At 49.1% G+C, this 22,109-nt stretch overlaps 1 protein-coding gene across 1 annotated transcript; it reads left to right on the top strand.

Moving 5' to 3' along the window:
- Window positions 1-2,246: 2,246 nt before the first annotated feature.
- LOC142558200 (galactose-3-O-sulfotransferase 3-like) lies at window positions 2,247-21,629 on the top strand. The gene is made up of 5 exons (XM_075670358.1): window positions 2,247-2,357; window positions 10,997-11,297; window positions 15,262-15,402; window positions 15,561-15,844; window positions 21,116-21,629. Exons 1-5 carry the CDS (start codon window positions 2,278-2,280, stop codon window positions 21,495-21,497), a joined length of 1,188 nt encoding a protein of 395 aa, XP_075526473.1. The 5' UTR covers window positions 2,247-2,277; the 3' UTR covers window positions 21,498-21,629.
- Window positions 21,630-22,109: the final 480 nt, after the last annotated feature.

Here is a 22,109-nt window from a genome sequence, read left to right as displayed (position 1 = left end):
TATTTTAATTGAAATGCACAATAAAAAAATGGAAAGAAAAGTGGACCAAGAGACAACTTGCCACCAGCGCAAGCCGAACCCATCGCTTGCACATCATGCATTGAGCGCTTGTGTACCTGAGCATGTGTGCTTGGTTTAGCTCTGGAAGTGCATATTTACTTGTATATACTCAACATTTTTATCACATTGCATGCCTTGACTGTTGTGTTGGAGAGGAATGTTAGATGAGCATAAGGAGATCAGGGGAAGGTTGCACATTAACTGGTGAAGTGAAGGAAACGTACCAGGTCCAAAACATGCATTCGACCAGCACATCGACTTTCATGTATTTCTGTGCTGTGCTGCTCGTCCACCACTAAAAGGGTTCCCACTAACTCTACTGTAAACCATTGTTTGCAATGTAACGCCATAGTGCAGACGTGCATAAACTTTAGCATATGTGAAGCATTCTCTGCTGGTGGTATTGGTAAGTTTCTGTTCTTGGTTGCCTTTGTATTGCCTTCTCATTAATAACATTGCATCTTTTGTTGATCACTTGGGAGATTGTAGTCTTTTAGCATATCTGAGGTACATAACTGAGGTGCATCACTTTTGGTTTGCAGGGATAATGTGTGACTGGAGTGCTTTCATCTGGACTGTGCCTGCATCTGCTTTGACTTGACTTCTTTGTAGAGTGAAACCCACCAGACTTCAATTAACCATGGGAGCGTGTGTGCTGTAAATAAATGATGTGCACTCTTTCATGACCCACTTGTTTTGTTTTTGAAGACCTCCCCACGTTCTCAAACACAGGAGAAGTGCAGTAAATGCTGAGCAGAAAGTTCTGAGCCTGTGGTGTAGTATTAACAAAAAAATACACTTAGTTTGAACCAAGCTTCTAAAGATGCTGAAGCCGCCTGCTCGGACAGTTTCCATTCATATTTACCATGCGCAATATGCTGCACTTCTTGTACTCTATAATTAAACAATTGGTTGGCATAGAACAGCATATTAAATGTCACCCTTTCGTCCTAAGTCTGTGTGGACATTGAAGCCATTGAAAACATTGGATTCAGTTAGTTGTACCACGACACATGTTGCTTAGTTTTATTTTTTTCATTGAAAAAAAAAGTCTGTGAAACCAGTAACTTACCCATCAGCAGCCAGTTCCAGTAAATACCAATTTTGAGAATTGGTTCCAGTAGCATGTGTGGTCGTATGTCTAGGGTTGCCAGGTCATTTCAAGGGACTCGTTGCAGTGGAGTTGCTTCATGGAGTCGTTGACTCTGGGTTTTCGAGTCAGTGTGATTGTTTGCAGGTTCAGTGATCTCGTGTGCATGACCACTCATGCTACTGTTGCAGAATAATGTGGCACTGGAGTCTAAACTATGAGGCTTTCTTAGACACTTGAGATGAGCTCTGTACCAAGAAGACTGTTTTGACGCAGACAACCTTGTATTGAAGGTGTATGTATTCACAATATCATGTTCCTGGTTTGCTGGTGTTAGCTTTCATTCTGGGCATCGTGATTGCGTTTCTCTGTGGGCGGACAGCACCTTTAGCTTCCATTCCAGTGCCACATTATTCTGAATGTGGTTTAGAGCATCTTTTTTTCTTTATTTGGGGTTTCACGTGCCAAAACCACTTTCTGATTATGAGGCACGCCGTAGTGGAGGACTCCGGAAATTTTGACCACCTGGGGTTCTTTAACGTGCACCTAAATCTAAGCACACGGGTGTTTTCGCATTTCGCCCCCATTGAAATGCGGCCGCCGTGGCCGGGATAATCTTAGGATACATATACTTGAATATGTCCGCATTCCACCAGCCCCACGCTGACGACAACGCTGGAAATTGGCTTGGAGTGTCCATATAATTGCAACCTCAATAAAATATTTCAGTGGTACAACGTCTCCTGGTTGACGATTTACAAATTCCTGCGTATAACAAATTTTCTGACGTGGTCCAGTGACGTATGTAAAAATCTGCCCGAGAGAGAGAGAAAAAAACTTTATTGCTCAGTTAATCGGAGTTATGGCAGGTCTGGGTGGGGCCCCCAGTCCAGGGCTCCACTGGCTCTTGCGGCTCGCTGAGTTTGGTCCATGAGGGCCAATTGGCTCCCCTGATCGACTCTTGGCCATTCTCCGCGAGTGGGTATGTGCCAAACAGTTTAAGGTCGTCATCGTCATCATCAGTGGCGCGCGTGTTACCCGGCACTTGCTTATCATCATCGGCAATGGCGCGTGATTCGCTCGCGACTGTCGGAGAGAGACGAAGTTAAAGAAGATCCTCGACTGGGATGCGTCTGTCTCGAAGGATGTGCAGAGGCAGGAAAACGGTTTTGCTGACTTTCGTCGTCGCTGGCCTGGCTATCATCAGGTGGGTGCACACGATATCTTGCAGACGCCGTCAGCGACCGTGGCATGCTGAAAATACCGGTTCGATTCGGACCACGGACGAAATAGTTAGATTATAGGAGGGAACATCACGTGAGCAGTCAGGCTTGGCAGGCGAACTCTTTGTGAAGCCATTCCCAGTGCCTTTTTTTTAAATCTCGCAATGTCGCCCGAAGACGCAGGCGCGTAGCCAGGAATTTTACTGGAGCCTTTACTGGAATTTTACTGGAGTATTGCTAAAAAACAAACAAGGATTATCGAGCCAGATGGTCTTTGTTTCTACCATAACGAATAATAAATACATACACGGAAAAATAACCTCGTCTAGATTTCCCACTTTTTAATTACTGAAATGTATTCGCTGAAGTGGCTATAACAACGTTGGAAGCCGGTTATCTAGGTGATCCTTCTTTAAATTATGCAACGTTCTTTTGAAGGTATATTTCGTGTTCAGCGTTGGTAAAACGGGGTCCTATCTACTTTGTTATTTCTTGTACTCTTTGGATCTCAGTACCCACATAATATTACAGATGCAATCATTTCATTTGCCTTCGAATAACGAATGAACTCTCTTTTATTACTATATATGTCAAGTATTCGATGCAACCACAGTGTTGACGAGCAGGATACAGCCCGCTTCAGTGTCCACAAATTGACGAACGCTTTCGATAGCAATAAATAATAATACGGCACGGCTCGAGGCGAAGAGTTATCCACCGGAAAATATCGGCGAAAGGTTACAAAGAACATATATTCTAAAAAGAAACTCTTCTTGGGTGGGAATGAAGTACTGCCAGCATTGGGAAAATAAAACCGATAATCTTATCAAGCGCATCTAAAAGAACGCATCCGAAGACGCGCTTCGAATAAAAAGCCATTAATCTTTTAAGACGTTTGTACGAGTACGGCTAACTATTAACCCTCTAATGCTCAACGTACCATACATGCTACGTTAAGTTTGACGCTTCAAAATAAACTTAACACAAAGCCCATAGTAGCATTTTTTATGTGCTGGAGTGAAGTTCGCGTTAAACGTTGCCGGAAGTTCAATAAAGTATCCATCCACCCATGAAGTTTCAGCTACCTGTTGTTGCGTTTCGCCTGCGACACGTGGTTTTGCCGGCGCGACTGCGGCGGGGCGGCAGACATTTTGGCCCGATCGTCGTCGCCGCAACACTCATCGCCAGGTGTTTCCAGGCGCGACTGCGGCGATGCGACCGCCTAGGGATCATCCTCGCATTCCAGTCATTGTGCCCGAAACAGGCGATGCCAAAGCAGGGATCTCATTCCAGTCATTGTGCCCGAAACAGGCGATGCCAAAGCAGGGATCTCGTTCCAGTCATTATGCCCGAAACAGGCGATGCCAAAGCAGGGACCATCCTCTCATTACAGTCATTGTGTCCGACCGGCAGCGCCACGACAGGGTGCTACGAGATCGTGCTCGACATGGTGCTACGGCATCGCTACGACAGTGTGCGTCACCATTAGCCCATTGTACATTCACGTGCTCGTCTTTTGAGGGGTTCCTTCTTGCCCTCAACTGCGAGAGTATAAAAACAGCTGCCCCCGGACGCCAAAAGGGAGGGCTCCGATTTCTTCTGTTGAGTGAAGTGCTCTCCCGTCTCTCTACTACGGTCAAACCTGACCGCCAACTCTTTGCGATGTTAAAATAAACAAGTTGTTTTGTTGTTACCAGTCGACTCATGCTTTGCCGGGACCTTCGGATGCTTCCAGTTGTACCCCAGGCCGCCAGGCCAACGCTACCCTTGGGGCTTGCGACCCAGGTACAACCACGGGCGTCAGCGCCGAGTTCCCAACCGATCGCACCAGCAGTCCGGATCCAAACATCTGGTTGCCAGCGGTGAGATCGCCTCCGACTTCAAACAACTGTCTGCCAGCGGTGAGATCGCGACAGCGGAACGACCAGCAGCGAAGAGATGCAGTTGACTGTATGCTGAGCAGCTCAACGACGATCCGGGAGCAGTGCAACGAGCCCTGTGTGACGACTGGTTGCCTGCAGCGGAACGACTGCGCGGAATTCCTGCCTGCGAGGTTTGGTGAGTGCGGGACTTTCTTCTTCTGAGCTTTGCCAGGCTTTTTGTTAGTGTCAGAAACAGAGCTGGTAATTGTGGTTGTCGTTGCTGCCGGGTTAGTTTGCGGCAAGACAATAGTAAGCAGTAGAGAAAGCAGCATTCAGAGCAGCCATGGATTTGAAGTCGTTGCGCAAACCGAAATTGTTGGAGCTTGCAAGAGAGTTGGGTCTGGATGTCTCAGACAAACTCAGAAAACCAGAACTGCTAAAGGCTATTCTTGAGTTAGAGGCTGAGGATGACGAGCTGTCGGAATGCCTTGAGACTATTGAGGAGAGGTCAAAAAGACAGGAGCGCGAACTTAAAGAGCAAAAAGAGAAACAGGAGCGCGAACTTAAAGAACAGAAAGAAAAAGAAGAGCGTGAACGTAAAGAACAGAAAGAGCGAGAGCAACAAGAGAAAAAAGAAGAGCGCGAACACGCTTTGGAAATGAAGCGTCTCGAGGTAGAGATGGAACGCGCTCGTAATGGAAGTCAGGCACACGGTGCAGGAGAACGCGTATTGTTCAAAATGACGGACCTGATGCGGCCGTTTAAGCTTGGAGAGGACATTGGTTTGTTCCTGGTTAACTTTGAGCGAACGTGCGAGAAGCAGGGGTTCTCTCGGGAAACGTGGCCACAGCGCTTGCTCACTTTGTTACCCGGCGAGGCGGCCGACGTAGTCGCTCGCTTGGATAGAGAGGAGGCAGAGGATTTCGACACAGTGAAATCGAGTCTGCTAAAAAAGTACCGGCTGTCTGCGGAGGCGTTCCGTCGGAAGTTTCGGGAAAATGAGAAAGGCAGAAGTGAGTCATATACAGAGTTTGCGTATAGGCTTATGTCGAACATGCAGGAGTGGCTCAAAGAAGAGAAAGCGTTTGGTGACCACGATAAAGTTCTGCAGTGTTTCGGGCTAGAACAGTTTTATAGTCGGTTACCGGAGAACGTGCGATACTGGGTCTTGGATAGGCCAGACGTGAGTACGGTGGCTAGAGCCGCTGAGCTAGCCGAGGAGTTTGTGACGCGTCGAGCTCGCGGAGCTAAGGACGGTCAAAAGGGTGAATTTGGCTCGAAGTTTGAGAGGCCGAAGTTCACACCCCTGAGAGCAAAGGGGAACACCCGTAGTGCGGATGCGAGTGGAAGCAGTGCGACCGAACCTAAGGAGACGGCGGCAGCCGAAGCCGAACGCAGAAAGCGGTTCGAGATGAGGCGAGCGGGCGTTTGTTATACGTGCCAGAAGCCGGGTCACTTTTCGGCGCAGTGTCCGGAAACAACACCAAAAGTTGTGTTTTTTTCAATAGGCAGCACTGACGAGAACATGAAGCTTCTCGAGCCTTACATGCGAGACCTCCTCGTAAACGGGAAAGAGTGCCGAGTGCTTCGCGATTCCGCAGCTACGATGGATGTAGTTCACCCGTCTTACGTAGAACCCCATATGTTCACGGGCGAGTGCGCATGGATCAAGCAAGCCGTGGAAGCTCATAGCGTGTGTCTGCCGGTAGCAAAAGTGCTTATTGAAGGACCTTTCGGAGCGCTTGAGACAGAGGCGGCAGTGTCATCTATGCTGCCACCCCAGTACCCGTACCTATTTTCAAACAGGTCCGATCACCTCCTGCGCGAGAAGGGGCTTTTGTTTGGTGAAGCTAGTGTTCAGGCCTTAACCAGATCGAAGGTTCGGGAGCTCGCTGCAAAGGCGGTAGTTGCGGGGCCGACGTTATCAAACAACGAAAAAGGGTCAGAGGCGCAGCAAGCTGATATTCCGAGCACGCCCGAACTGAATAAACTTGAGTCTGTAACGTTAAAGGCGCCAGATACTGGAGAGGAAATGCCCGACACGGGAAAGTTAGAAGAGCTATCTACTGATTTGCTCATCGCGCCTACGTCAGACGGACTTGATAGGTTGCTAAAAGTCAGCCGGTCGGCTTTGATAGCCGAGCAAAAAAAGGATGGCAGCCTGGAAAACGTGCGCTGCAATGTCAAAGAAGGTATCGCCAGGAAAACTGCGCGTTTTGTGGAAAGAGGTGGAGTCCTGTACCGGAAGTATCTAGACCGCAGAGGAGTGGAGTTCGATCAGCTGGTCGTGCCTCAATGCTATCGTCAGGATCTGCTGCGCTTGTCACACGGGGGTTCGTGGTCCGGACACCTAGGAGTTAAGAAAACTAAGGACCGTCTCTTGCAAGAGTACTATTGGCCAGGGTGTTTTCGGGACGCAGACCATTTCGTGAGGACATGTGACACTTGTCAGCGGGTGGGCAAACCAGGGGACAAATCAAGGGCGCCGTTGAAATTGGTACCTATCATTACGGAGCCTTTTAGACGGCTCGTTATTGATACTGTGGGACCTCTGCCGGTAACAGCCACGGGGTACAGACACATTTTGACTGTGATCTGCCCAGCGACAAAGTTCCCTGAAGCAGTGCCGCTTAAAGAACTCAGCTCAGTTGAGATAGTTAATGCACTACTGTCCATATTTGCGCGAGTTGGTTTCCCTGCGGAAATCCAATCAGATCAGGGCACAGTGTTTACTAGCGCTTTGACGACAACTTTTCTCGAAAGGTGTGGGGTAAAGCTGCTACACAGCTCAGTGTACCACCCACAGTCGAATTCCGTTGAGAAGCTCCACTCCGTCATGAAGCGCGTGTTGAGAGCGTTGTGTTTTGAACATCGAACTGACTGGGAGCTGTGTCTGCCTGGGGTGATGTTTGCATTAAGAACCGCGCCGCATGCGGCTACGGGGTTTTCGCCAGCTGAACTGGTGTACGGTCGCTCGCTTCGATCTCCGCTTCGCATGCTTCGAGAATCATGGGAAGGTAGGGGCGACGACCCAGTCGTGGTGGAGTACGTACTTAAGCTCCTCGAACGCTTAAGAAGGGCACAGGAGTTGTCAGGTGAAGCAATGACAAAGGCCCAGCAGAGGGCCAAGGTTTATTATGATCGGACAGCCAGGGCCCGTCGTTTTGAGGTTGGCGATGAGGTCATGATATTGCGCACATCGCTAAACAACAAACTAGACGTGCAGTGGGAGGGCCCAGCACGAATTGTTCAGAAACTGTCGGACGTTAACTACGTGGTAAGTCTGCCAGGAAAGCGGAAAGCACAGCAAGTTTACCACTGTAATCTGCTCAAACCTTATAGACAAAGGGAAGCAGTGGTGTGCATGATGGTAAACGTTCCTGAAGAGCTTCCGGTCGAGCTTCCGGGACTAGGCTCAGTGACGAACAGGGAAGACACCGGTCAAGTCATTAGTGACCTTATCAGTAAAGCACCGCTGTCGCCCGAGCAGAAAACCGAACTACACCAGCTATTACAAGAGTTTCAAGGTCTGTTCTCTGAGAGGCCTGGTAGGACTTCTGTACTTACTCATGATATAGAACTTACCTCCACAGAGCCAGTACGATCCAAGGCGTATCGGGTGTCACCCCGCCAGAGCGATATTATGGAGGCTGAGGTAAAGAAAATGCTACAGCTCGGTGTTATTGAGGCAGGTGAGAGTGATTATACCTCCCCTTTGATTTTATTTGAGGTACCGGGCAAGGAACCTCGTCCTTGCGTCGACTACCGCAGGCTTAATTCCATCACTAAGGATCAAATTTATCCGATCCCTAACATCGAGGAGCGCCTTGAGAAAGTTAGTAGCGCTCAGTTTATTTCCACCCTAGATCTTGTCAGGGGTTATTGGCAGGTTCCACTTACAGAAGAGGCTAGTAGGTATGCGGCGTTCATTTCACCAATGGGAACATTCCGTCCTAAAGTGTTGAGTTTTGGTTTGAAGAACGCGCCATACTGTTTTTCAAGTCTCATGGATAAAGTGTTGCGGGGACAGCAAGAATTCGCTTTACCGTATCTAGACGACGTAGCGATATTCTCCGCATCCTGGTCTGAGCATATGGCACACTTGCGGGCAGTGCTAACCCGCCTGCGCGAAGCGGGCTTGACAGTCAAGGCTCCTAAGTGCCAGTTAGCACAGGCCGAGGTTGTCTACCTCGGTCACGTGATTGGTCAGGGTCGTCGCCGCCCTTCTGAAATAAAAGTGGCCGCTGTGCGAGACTTTCCGCAACCGCGCACCAAGACCGATATTCGGTCGTTCTTGGGTGTCGCCGGCTACTATCAGAGGTACATCCCTAGGTACTCTGATATCGCGGCTCCCCTGACGGATGCTCTAAGAAAAACAGAGCCTCAAACAGTCGTCTGGGACGAGACAAAGGAAAGAGCTTTTAGCGCCCTAAAGAGTGCCCTAACAAGCCAGCCTGTGCTACGATCGCCAGACTATTCCAAAGGGTTCGTTGTTCAGTGCGATGCTAGTGAGCGAGGCATGGGCGTTGTACTGTGCCAACGGGAAAATGGAGAAGTAGAACACCCCGTCCTGTATGCTAGTCGTAAGCTGTCCAGTCGTGAGCAGGCGTATAGCGCCACCGAGAAAGAGTGTGCATGTCTCGTGTGGGCCGTTCAGAAATTGTCATGCTATCTAGCCGGCTCGAGGTTTATCATTGAGACGGATCACTGCCCTCTCCAATGGCTGCAGACCATCTCTCCCAAAAATGGCCGCCTCCTGCGCTGGAGCCTCGCTTTACAACAATATTCCTTTGAGGTGCGTTACAAAAAGGGGAGTCTCAACGGTAACGCCGATGGCTTAAGTCGAAGCCCCTAACGTAGGAATCAGCCTCAAAATTGTTTGTTACTGATGTTTTTCTTCCTGAGGCAGGATTTTTTTTTAACATATTGCTTTTGTTTAGTGTTTCAAAGTGATGATATGCTTTCTAGTGCAATTTTTCAATTTGTGGACGCGTTCTGAGTGATGCTAGACTACTGTAAGGAACTAGGCAGTGGTATAAAAAGGGGAAAGAGCCTGGCAGGGCTTAGTGAGGGTTGTGCCGTGCTTGCTGACTGAGCGGTTGAGTTTCAGCGTAGTTCTAACGCTTGCCGGGAACGAGAACAAAAATGTGAACTCTCCCGAAGTCACTTTGCAGTGTCCCGTGCGAACCTGAACAAGAGAACGAGGCCTTCTCTGTGCGCTGCGCTCAAGAAACGTCGAGGGACGCCCGACTTCGGTTATGAGCATCATCGAGCGACATCCCTCCGGACAGCGGATGCAGTCCCCTGTCCATCGGGATCTCCTTCCCCCGGCGGGGCGGTCTGTTGCGTTTCGCCTGCGACACGTGGTTTTGCCGGCGCGACTGCGGCGGGGCGGCAGACATTTTGGCCCGATCGTCGTCGCCGCAACACTCATCGCCAGGTGTTTCCAGGCGCGACTGCGGCGATGCGACCGCCTAGGGATCATCCTCGCATTCCAGTCATTGTGCCCGAAACAGGCGATGCCAAAGCAGGGATCTCATTCCAGTCATTGTGCCCGAAACAGGCGATGCCAAAGCAGGGATCTCGTTCCAGTCATTATGCCCGAAACAGGCGATGCCAAAGCAGGGACCATCCTCTCATTACAGTCATTGTGTCCGACCGGCAGCGCCACGACAGGGTGCTACGAGATCGTGCTCGACATGGTGCTACGGCATCGCTACGACAGTGTGCGTCACCATTAGCCCATTGTACATTCACGTGCTCGTCTTTTGAGGGGTTCCTTCTTGCCCTCAACTGCGAGAGTATAAAAACAGCTGCCCCCGGACGCCAAAAGGGAGGGCTCCGATTTCTTCTGTTGAGTGAAGTGCTCTCCCGTCTCTCTACTACGGTCAAACCTGACCGCCAACTCTTTGCGATGTTAAAATAAACAAGTTGTTTTGTTGTTACCAGTCGACTCATGCTTTGCCGGGACCTTCGGATGCTTCCAGTTGTACCCCAGGCCGCCAGGCCAACGCTACCCTTGGGGCTTGCGACCCAGGTACAACCACGGGCGTCAGCGCCGAGTTCCCAACCGATCGCACCAGCAGTCCGGATCCAAACACTGTGTAGCATAGCTACACAGGTAGCTGAAACTTCACTTCATGGGTGGATGGATACAACCTTATTGAATATCTACACAGGTAGCTGTAGGTAGCTACACAGCTAGTGCCGTGCTACCTGTGCAGCCATGGTATACAGGTAGCACGGCTACAGCATGGCTACAGTAGGCTACAGTACACAGGTTTCAGCTACCCGTGGATAGTGAAACAAACCATTAACTAATTGCATTGTTTTTGTACAAATGTACTCTCCCTGGCCAGAAATAAAGGCGAACAACTTGTCACAATTTTCCTTGGTGTGGCACACGTGTCTGGGCTTTACAGGGTTAAAGGGGACGCCGCTGTGTGCGACTCCCACTTTGCCGGTGCCACCAACACTCCAGCTGCAATGATTGCTGAAGCGTGTCCGGGTGACTGGAGACCTCAGTGGCGGAAGGAAAACTTCATATACGTGCTCTTAATTATGTGGTAGTGCGTTAATTTCCTTTGACAATGGACAGAAATGTGGCTCACGAGTGTTCGCTGTATCTGGCTTTGCCTCTTGATCTCGTCCCGTCTGTCTCGTCTTGTTGGGGCTGTCCGCGCCGTTGAAAGCACAGCGAACCAGCCACCTTCGTGCTATGGCGTATAGTGATGCATAGCTGTCGGCAACACTGTGCGTAGCGTCTTCTCGTCGCTGCACCCTCTGTGGGCGTCCTCGCCGCCGGTACGCCGTGAGCCCCAGCGAGACGTGTTCTTCCTGAAAACGCACAAGACCGCCGGCTCGTCGGTGCTCAACCTGCTTCTGCGGAGGGCCGAAAGCGAGGGCCTCAACCTGGCGCTTCCCAGGGAGGTGGAAAAGCACCTGATGGGCTACCCGCAGACCTTCTCGCCGCAAAAGCACTTGCTCAACTACTCGCAGTGCGGGCTGCGGCCGAACCTCATGGCGCTGCACATGCGCTACAACGAAACCGGAGTCAAGGAGGTGCGTGTGTACGTACTGTCGAGCTCAGTATTAGTTGCAACGCGAGAACCCGTTGTCTCTTTTTCTTAGAGCTGCGCTTTTCGGCGTCCCTCGTAACTGAGCGAACGAGCACAGCGAAGGACGAAAGAGCGAACGCGGAGCGCGGCTGAGGACGAAAGACGGCGAGGGTTGAGAGAGCGCGAGGAGGAGAGTGCAGCAAAGGCGGAAAGCAGAGCAGGATGGTACGGCGAAAGCGTGAGAAGAAAAGCGTAGTGCCGCGCAAGACGGGCTCCGCGGCGGCGACGGCTACGAGATGGCGCCAGCGTAGCGCGCGTCGTCTGTTCACCGATGATGCCACCGATCCCATATATGGAAACAACGCACTGCATGAGCAGAGGTCTGTCTGCCGCGGATGCCGTCAATCGCGCCCACGCGTCACCCACACGCTGCCTCTCGCCATCTTCCGATTAGCGAGTCAGTCGCGCCCCACTTCGCCCCTTTTCAACGTGCCGCGCGAGACCGACTGTCCACGCCAGCCATCGCGAAATGAAAACACGTATGGAGCTGCGCTCATGTTTCGCATTAGGGAGTATCGTTATCGTCGGTCAATTTTTTTGGGAGTTCTCAAAACTTCTCAGAAGTAGGGGCTCCGGTATATGCCACTGCCCGAATTTTTACCAGATGCATTGGAAACGCTTCGCTATAGCCGTGCTTAGCACTCCTATAGTCTCCGTTATATCCGACGCCTGTTCGTGTTTGCCGCGTCGTCCCTGACGCAAGCGTCCGGATGCGTGTTGCCACTGCGCGATTGGTATGCGCGCATTAGCGCTGAAACGCTATCGCTACGCGTGTTCCGACCGACGACGCCATGGTCGTACGACTGCTTCGGGGTTCCGATGCAGCTTTCGTTCCTGGCTATTTTGGAACTCCCCTTAAAGTAATGCCATGCTATTTTTCGACGACACTTATTTTATTGCGTTAAGTAAACCGCATAGAAAGAATACTGACAAGCCTCGTAGCCCCGTAAATAATTTAGTATAGTAGATTTTTGGCATATGATTTCGGTTTTGCTTTTTCTAGAGGGTCACGTGCCGTCACATGGCGCATCAAGTAGTCACGTGGGAGTACGGCATCGCGATGTTTGGCACTCGTCCCGGTTCAGCCGGTTACAGTGAACTAGAATGCTTTTTCTAGTTCGCTATAACTCGGTCGTCCGCTACAGTGTAAAATAATTTACGCCCTTAAATGGTAATAAGGGTGTAAATCTGTCTATAACCCACACTCTTGCACCCATAAGGATATAAGAGTGTAAGGGTGTAAATTATTTTACTGTGTCTGCTACATCGGTCCTCAACGAGTTGGTGTTCTGAGGCTTGTCAGTACATCTTCTAGGGTTCAGAGGTCTAGGACCTTAATTTAACATTAAAAAAAAAAGGAGTCGAAGAAAAGTATCATGTGTGTGTTGCTTTAAAAACTTCTCTGTAAAAAAATAAAATACAAAATCAGACACATAGACGGAAACACTCTTCTCATAAAACTGCAAGAAGCTGGAAGGACTTGCAATCTCCGCTTGTATGCAATGCCAAATTTACATAAAAATTTCAGACTTAATACTGAAGAGGTTAATTGTAGGTCGACCCTACTTTTCGACACATGAAAAGTCGACCTGTCAAAGGACTGGTATTTCAGTTTCCAAGAGACAGAAACGTGTTTCTGGGTAAGTTCAATTTATAACTGAAATCTATCACGTTTACATGTCATGTATGTACACTGCTTTGTCTACTTATTGATAGCGTTGATATTGGAAACTTTAACTGGTTGAATATGCTGCCTGGCGTCAGGCGGAGGATCTCGAAAAAGGGAACAGCCGCCTGCGATTCCATTTAAACGCGTGAGTGTTCTATCTTTGATATTTCACTTCTTTAACATAAAGTGAACTTATACGCGACATTTGGTATATGTCACGGGCAAAAGCTGCCTCCAGATGTATAAGAGATGCGCCGTGCCATGCGCGCGAATCAAGCCACGGATGTTCCAGTGAGCGGCCATACACCCCTCTCACACGCGCGCTTTCAAAGACAGTTGAAACCAAACACTAGTGAAATGCGCGAGGCTAATTGGTTGTACTCCGGCGGCAGCTACGTATGGCGCGCGAGCCCCTATCTCGAAAGCGGTCTGCGATGCGGGCAGTCTAGGCGCACCGAGGGCTGATAGCTTCGTGTGCGCTATGGCACCCATACGCTAGCGCGTCACCCGCCTTCATGAAAAAACGGCACGAACTTTTTTTCCCTACTACAACGTGCCTCGTAACAGGATGGTAGCTTCGGCATGTAAAATTCCAGAAATTATTTGACACGTCATCATACGTCAAAACGTGGGCCGAGTCTAAAGATATTGCCGTCAAAAAAAAACAACAAAAAAGTCGTCCGATGCTGCTTCTACCTCCCTCACGTGAAGGGTGAAGATATAGGGGACTCCACCCGACTGTCACCCCTAACTCACCCACGAAGACATTGTCTTTGACTTCAGCTGGAAGCTGAATCACACTCCAACTATTTTTTTTTATTATTATTGCCTTCGGTTTGAACGATGTGTGAAAGTGTGCGTGTGACGCGGGTACTAGAACGCACCACGGAGGTAAAATAATTTCCTGGTACGCTGCCTGGTGAAAGTACTGTCTGCCCAGCGTCTCCTTGGTCTGATGCGGCGCTGGGTATCCTCCATGTATGCACACGCGCACAATAACAAGGCTAGGCGTGCGTATGAAGGTTGCCAGTGCTGCGTGGTGTCGTGGTGCCATCTGGCATTGACACAGTGAATCTCCGCTGCTGGCAGTGAGATTTCGGTGCACACCGTTGCGTGTTTTTACCGTGCCTTTTTAGCGTGCTTAGAGATATGACACACAGTACGCTTCAGACAAGTGGCTTTGCGAACGAGTGCCACTGCCAGTGCAAACATAACTCGCTATCACAACCTAAACGTGACAGTGCAATTACTCTTTGGTTCGTCTGTTTCATTCGCGCTATCTGCCGTTACCAAACGGCCCAATTTCATTGCACTAGACATTATACGGATACTCCCACCGTCGTCGCCATGCTGTCACGCCATTGACGGAGCGTGCGCGGCCTGCGAGCGGTAGTTTGTCACGTATCCATATGCGCGAGACGTTTAACGTGTTGGGTAATGGGGGGAGAGGGGTTGAGGTAAGGAAGAGACAGGGTTCTGCATCCCTAATGGGAGCCTGCGAAGACGACGAAGCCAAGCGGACGCACCGTCACGCTCATGTGCATAGTCTGAGCCGAACGGACAGTATGCAGGTTCCTGTGTATTTCGCTTAATGTTCGAGTATAGATTTTGCGCTTACCGCTGCACTGTTCTTGCTGAAATTTCGCAGAAGGATCGCATTTACGCGTCCACATCGTTCAGCTTAACACATGTCAAAGTTAATTGCCTGCTTTCTAAGAACAAAAAAAAGTGCAAATTTGCCTTCGCTTCCGGGGATGCGAGCTGCTGCCGCGACGGCACAAGCATAAACTTGTGTCGCTTGTATCGCCGCCTGCCAGCAGCAGCAGAAAGCAGCCTTTCAGGGAGGGCTGCCGCGTGTCCCAGCTTATGTTCTTTCTTTTTTTTTTTTTTTGCAGTGGCTGCGCTTTCATTTATATATAGTTCGGTGCTTTTTTGACCGCACTCGTAGGAAACTGTTCTTTATATAGGCTCAGTATTGAATAAAAAAAGAACTCATTAATCCTTCGAAACAAACAAGCTGTGGTATACGGCTGCTAATGCGTTGTTTTTAGATCCGAAGAGCTCGAGCGCAACGCGAGACATCGCTGTTTACCGCTACCAATGCTGCGCCCTACAAAAGTGAACTCACAATTTCTTTTTCAGAATTCTGCAGCCTTCATTTACGCAAAACTCAATTTAATTTCCGCATAGCTCTCTCGATGAATCATTTCCCTACGAAGCTATATTTCATCCACCGCAGGTGATGCCCCCGGGCACCGTGTACGTGACGATAATGCGGCGTCCAACCGACTTGTTCGCGTCGCTCTTTTACTACTTCATGTTTGACAACATTTACGACGCCAACCTGACCGACTTCCTCAGGGAGCCCTTCTTCGTACAGGTTAGCAAAACAAGCACTCGAAAGTTTCATAGCGATATGTATGCAGCGAATTAAAGGGAAGTAATAACATTGTTCGTATACGTAATATCCGTTTTCGCGATGCCGTCTGCTCGCTGCCATTCTTCGAGACGACCCAGAAGGACTATGGCTCGCCGCAGACGGTCCGGAACGCCCGCCTGCACGAATCTCTGGGCTTCAACCAGATGGCTTTCGATCTTGGCGTCGACGGCGACGACTTGGCGGGCCGCGGCAGCGACGACGAGGTGTCCCGGTTCGTGCAGTCCGTGGACCGAGACTTCCACCTCGTCATGATCGCCGAGCGTTTCACCGAGTCGGTGGTGCTGCTGCGCGAGCTGCTCGGTTGGCAGCTGGACGACATGGTCGCATTCAAGCACAACGTGCGCGTCCACCGCTATCCGCCACCTGCCGAGGACGCGGTCAGGTGAGGCGAGAATGCAGTGTACACAGAGTGAAACTCCTGGATCTGACAATGGTATGGTGACAAGTGCCGCCAGCGCCTCGTGGTCTGTGCCAAGAGAAGATTCGCATTGAGCGCTCCCGTTGGCACCGCGGAAAATCGGCTTGTTCGCGGCGTCTCTTTCAAAACCGTTCGCTCCTAAAGTTTCCCTTCGCGTGAGCAAGCGGGGAGAAGAGCACGACAACTCGGAAAACGTGGTTCTCCACGTGCCAGTCTATGCATACATTTGCGATTGTGGAGGTTATATGCACGTTTGCTGATTGGTTGGGCGCGGCGCACGTGGCCCGCTAACTTCACTTTACTCACACCAGTTAAAGCCCCTAAACTTCGTAAAGTAGCGACACTCTCCTCCTCCGCCTTCACTCCTCCTCGTTTCTCCTCTTTCACGTTCCCTCCTCGACCGTGGCGCCGCCTACACGGCTCGAGCGTAGCAACGGCGCCAACAGACACTCCTCGCCACTCCGGAGACGCTTCTCGAGCAAAAATGGCGCTGAAGCAAGGCGCGAGGACCCACGTGATGCTATTAGGCCAATAGCGACGCGGCGTCGGCCAGAGCGCGCAAGGAGGAGGAGGCATTCTTCTATTCGCGCCGCTACTTTACGAAGTTTAAGGGGCTTTAACACCAGGGGGCACGCTGAAGTTAATGTCCAATAGCGTAGCTCGGCGGCAAAAATCAAAGGCTTTTGCTACTTTTCGAAGCTGCAGAGCGTAGAGTTAGTATATCAACTCTAGCGGAAAAGCTGAGCGAGGAAAGGGACAACCGCAAAGGCGCCGCCATGTTGCTACGACTCATTCTTGTAACGCTCAAAATGTCTAAAATATTATGCAAAAGAAGAATTTACGCGTAGCGCGTACGTATATGGACAACGTGTAAAGTTCATTCCGTACATTTTTTAGAAAGATTGGATGAATATTTAGAAAATTTTGATGTAAAAATGTACGGAATCCGTATGTAAGAATGCGTTTGCAGGCGCCTGAACCAGACGGCGCCACCATACCGAGGGAGGCTCGCGAGATCGCACTGTTTGCGCGTCGCGTCTGAATCGCATCTCGTCCTCTGCGCCTGCGCGCCGTTCACAGAGTAGCAACATGGCGGCGCCATTGATGTTGTCGATTCCATGCAGGGGCGCTATGGAGGAGCTTTTCCTTTAGAGTTGATTATATTAACTCTTTAATTCAGGGACTTTAGTACACAGCGAGCAACCTTTTTATTGATTTCACCTGTATTAGAAAATTTTGTACGCTACAAAAAAAAAAAAAAGAAATGAAAAGGAACTCATTAGCAATAGAAGAGGTTTGGCTAGCCAGAAAGAAACTCAAATACGAAATTCGGGTGGCGACGCCACCTCAAAGTTCCCGCACCAGCTCACCGTGACGTCACAGATTTTGACGGTGTCTGCTAGGTCGTAGTATAATAGTTTATCGGTAAAAATATAACTACATTGCGTTTTAACAGGGCCAAATATTGAACATGGCAAGTTTCGAGAACGTTTAGTGAGCCAACGTGGCCCATACCCGTCGTGGTTGCTCAGTGGCTCTGGTGTTGGGCCGCTGAGCACGAGGTCGCGGGATCGAATCCCGGCCACGGCGGCCGCATTTCGATGCGGGCGAAATCCGAAAGTACCCGTGTACTTAGATCTATGTGCACGTTAAAGAACCCCAGGTGGTCGAAATTTCCGGAGTCCTCCACTACGGCGTGCCTCATAATCAGAAAGTGGTTTTGGCACGTAAAACCCCGTAATTAACGTGGCCCAAATACGAAAAAAAAAAGTACTTTGAAATCCGTGACATCACGCTGACATAGAAGCGCTGGAGTTTGGGCGCGAAATAATAAAAAAAATGGAACTTAGGTCTCCGTTGTCTCTTGTAATAATCAACCTATTATTGTAAAATTAGCGAAGATATAGTTTTTAAATACTATTTTGTCACTCTGAACTGATTTAGTACTTGTTTGTACTGCGCCCCCTCCCCCTTTTTTAGCTATCAAAGCCCAACTCGTAATTTTTGTTAAGCTGTATGACATTTCAAAAATTCTGAATTAGGCACGAGAAACCTAATGCGAACACCCTAGTAGTTTCTGGCAAGAGACGCAAAAACTATGTAAACGCACGAATAGACCGGCACAGGCAAAGCGGACTCAATGTATGTGCATTTTAAGTGTCGGTCGATCTCTCATACCTGCCAACTCTCAAAAAATTTTTTTCGTAACATTTACGAATTCTGGTTCGGCTTACGATTCTGCGAATGTTGCATAAACTATTGCGAAAGATAGATTGGTTTCCCGAAAATGTTTTAAATCTGTTGAAAGATGGAGCGGCACATAATTGCAACAAATTACGCGCAAGAAAAAAAGAAATGCTGCGATTGTATATGTGCATCGCTCCTTTGCAAGACACCTTATACGAGAGGTGTACATGGCTCAAGTAAGCTTATTCAGACAAGTTCCTGAAGCAGTCGAAATTGGCAGCAGCGAAGTCGCTGACCAAGTCACTAATCTGGAAACAATGTTGTCTGTCTCTGCTGCTCCAAGCTTACTTCTGGTTGTGCGCTACGTGTTAATTTAAATCGTTAAAAAATGTGTATGTATGCAACAAAATGTGTGCGCTCAGGGCAAATTTATAGGCGTGATATCCGCACGCCTAGGCTTAATTTTTTTTATGTCCGCAGGATTTTTTACCAAATCGTATGTTCACAGTTGGCAGGTATGCTATCAGTGCATTGTCACCATTTTCTCAATTTTGCCTGAAGATGCAAAACCAACATGTCCGAATTTCCACCCCATAATAGCGTTTTTTGATACGCTGAAACGAGTTTTCTATTGTGGATAGTTCAGAAAACCAATTACTACATAATTAATATAGCAAATTCTTTTACTGTTGTAACATTTCATTGCATCTTTCATGCGTCGCGACCAGAACTAAAAGTGACCAAGCTGCTATAATTTTTCGTTGATGTGGAATGGGCGTTCGGGCGTTGTGGGGATCAAGTTGGGACATGCGGAAACATTGTACTACAGTAGAAAACTTGATATTATTGAAAATTTCCGGCGCTTTCTTTTGCTAACCACTATATAATTGACTAAGTGCGCACACCTCTTCAGCAGAAGCGCTGAGAGAATAGCCAGTATTACCAAGTTTTCGACCATAGCCGGACTTTCTGCATTAACTGTTGCAGTTTCTAGAACAAATAAATATGGAATCGGATTACGTACCAAGGAAACACACGGGCTACAGCAGGCACCGGGAGATTCAGGTTGGTTTTGACCCCATGGGGATACTTAAAGTGCTCACAAAGCACTGTAGACGAGCAATTTTCCGGGTCGCGGCTGGGAATCGAACCCGGAACCTCGTGTTCGGCAAACACAAGGCCGTAGCCACTGAGCCGCCGACAAATGGTTTCTACATGAACATTGGGCCCATTGCTCGCTGTCCTACTGTGCCCTAATCACTGGCGAGATTGTGAACCTGGACGAACTAGAAGTACTTCAGAAGTTCGTACTAGACCCCTTTGGAGCGCTGCCTAATACACGCGTTCTCTTCTGGTATTCGATATGGTATTCGATACGCTCACACTGTCGCATCACCACTGTCACTACCTTGATACTGCACGCACCGGCCCTGGTTAATGTTCACCCCACGCCGCACACGCTGCGTCACGGTGTGCAGCGACCTTGTATAGTGCGTTTTGCAATGCAAGCACTTGAATTTGCAACACAAAAGTGGTTTCACCGCGCAAGCTATCTTAGTGTGGGAAAGCTCACTGCAATCGGCAGCAGTAGGCGGAAGGGAGATCATTGAAGTGGGCTTTGCCCCATGAAGGATATTGTTGCAGTGAAGCCAAAATTTACATAACGTTTCGTGTTTTCTTCTTTTCTTTCTTTTTAGCTAATGCGTTAGGAATTACGTGGACACTCCAGGTGAATTTCCACCGTTGTCTTGATGTGCCGTACAAAGTACAAGCGCGATAAGCTCGTATGCTGTGGGTGCGAGGATAAGCGTGTGAGGGCGAGTCGAGAAGGGTGGTGGCTTGAATCGCGCCGTCTTCCCCTCTCGCCGAATGTTGGAGCTCACGTGATCGAGCTCGCGCAATGAGGTGTAGGGGGGGGGGGGTGTTGAGTCAGCTCGTGGTAACGTGATTAAGCGCACGCTTTTTCTTCTAAAGAAAAAAAAAAGACGATCGGAGGCCATAAATAAAAATTGCACTTCAGAGAGTTTCCAGAATTTAACTTCTCTTCGTAAGTTGGAATCTCCCTCCAGTCCACTACATTTTCAGGTTTAAAGTGGCGTCTGACACCGACAAAAACAAAATTGGGGTGAGCCAGTGTGGATAGTGCAGGTTCAACCAAATTAGGAAGGCCCACTAAGCTTCAGCAGAGACACTCCCTCACGAGAACAGGAATTGGCCTCCCTGGTGCAGTATTCGGCCAGCACCTCCCACATGACTCCTGCAATTAACCCGTGGCCCTCGGTACCCCTGATATCATTCTTATTGTTGCCTATGAATGCTTATGGATGAAATACATTGCGAAAAAAAAAAACCCAATTTGCCCTCAGTCCTCAGGTGCTCTAGCGTCATGCGTGAAGGCTTCGGCTCCTACTGCTGAGAGAGAGAGACAAAAAAAGTTTGCCCTCGGACCCCAGCGCCTGCGGAGAGCAATTGAATCTCTTTTCAGTTGTTGCTTGTGTATGTACGTATATGGATGAAATGTCTTGAGAAAAAGATCCAATTTGCCCTCAGTCCCCAGTGGCTGCGGACAGCACCTGGGATTATATATATATATATATATATATATATATATATATATATATATATATATATATATATATATATATATATATATATATATATACAAAGGAAACCCATACGGGTTCCTCAAAAGAAAAGCCTCGCACTTTAAGAAAAATTCGTCCGGGTCCGGAGCTCGAACCCAGGACCACCGCGTTCGGCTAGCAGATGGCAGGGCGAAGTCGAATTTGGCAACAACTGGAGGCAAAGGCAAGAGTTTGACGTAATAGTTCTGCGGAAACCCGCAAGGTGGAGAGCAGTAATTAATTAAGGGAAGATGAGGCGCCCACCCAATCGTAGCTAATTGCTACGAAGGAAACATATATATATATATATATATATATATATATATATATATATATATATATATATATATATATATATATATATCGTAGTTTACACCCCTTTCGGCATGTGATGTGCGTCATTCGTCCTCAACCGTCCGCGCAGGATCTTGGAGAAGGCGAACCGCGTGGACGAGGCGCTGTACCGGCACTTCGCGGCCAAGTTGGACCGCCAGGTGGAGGCGTTCGGCCGCGGCCGCATGGAGGCCGAGGCGGCCACGCTCGAGAGCCGCACCGACTTCTGGTACCGGCGGTGCGTCGGCTCGACCGAGTTTCGCCAGGAGGAGGCGGTCATCGAGTACACGATGCGCGCGAACGTCTCGCAGGGCGAGCACCGCATGTGCCAGCTCCTCACCACGCCCGAGCAGGCGTTCGTGAAGAGGGCTCGCACGCGGCTGTTCGCGCTCTGCCCGCAGGCGTCGCCGGCGGCGACGACGACGACGACGACGGTGGCGGCTTCGTCCAGGCCGGACCGCGGGCCGAGATGACCGGCAAAACGAAAAACTCCAAACAAAAAAATACTCACCGCGCATTCTTTTTTTTTTTTGTTTCTTTCCCCTTTATTGACAATTCGCCGCTTATTTCGCTTCAGTTTCATTACACTCCGATTTTTTTATGTAGAGCAATTAGTCCATTTCTCATTATTCAATAGAAAGCTTTAGCGTGTCCGTGAGCTTTTTTTAAGTTTTACGGATTTTACGGATTTAAGCTTTACGGATTTAAAAAAAGCCTGTTACAGATAACACAATCCTAGTCCTTGAGTTGGATTACTCTGAGAGGCGGATATTACTTGTACGAGAAATCCAAACATTCAATCAACTTATTAAGAAAAATAAACTAATTATACGACATGTGCTGCAATTTACGAATCCTAGCCGGTGCCGGTGAGTTTGCAACGCGTACCCACTTGGAATGAATTTCAAGAATGACGCCAGTTTGGAGATATGCGCCATCAAACTCGCAGTGAAAATGTACTGTCGTTCGCTCTTTCATGCACTGAAGCAGGAAAGTAACTGGGACGCCCATGTATTTCTGTTCCACACTCTGGGAAACTACCTCGAAACTGGTGCCATCCTGGAAATTCAAGTGGATACCGTTTT

Source organism: Dermacentor variabilis, chromosome 9 (genome assembly GCF_050947875.1).
Source record: "Dermacentor variabilis isolate Ectoservices chromosome 9, ASM5094787v1, whole genome shotgun sequence".
Classification (NCBI taxonomy): domain Eukaryota; kingdom Metazoa; phylum Arthropoda; class Arachnida; order Ixodida; family Ixodidae; genus Dermacentor; species Dermacentor variabilis.
The sequence above is the reverse complement of the archived record's forward strand: the minus strand, read 5'-3'. Positions and strand labels throughout refer to the sequence as shown.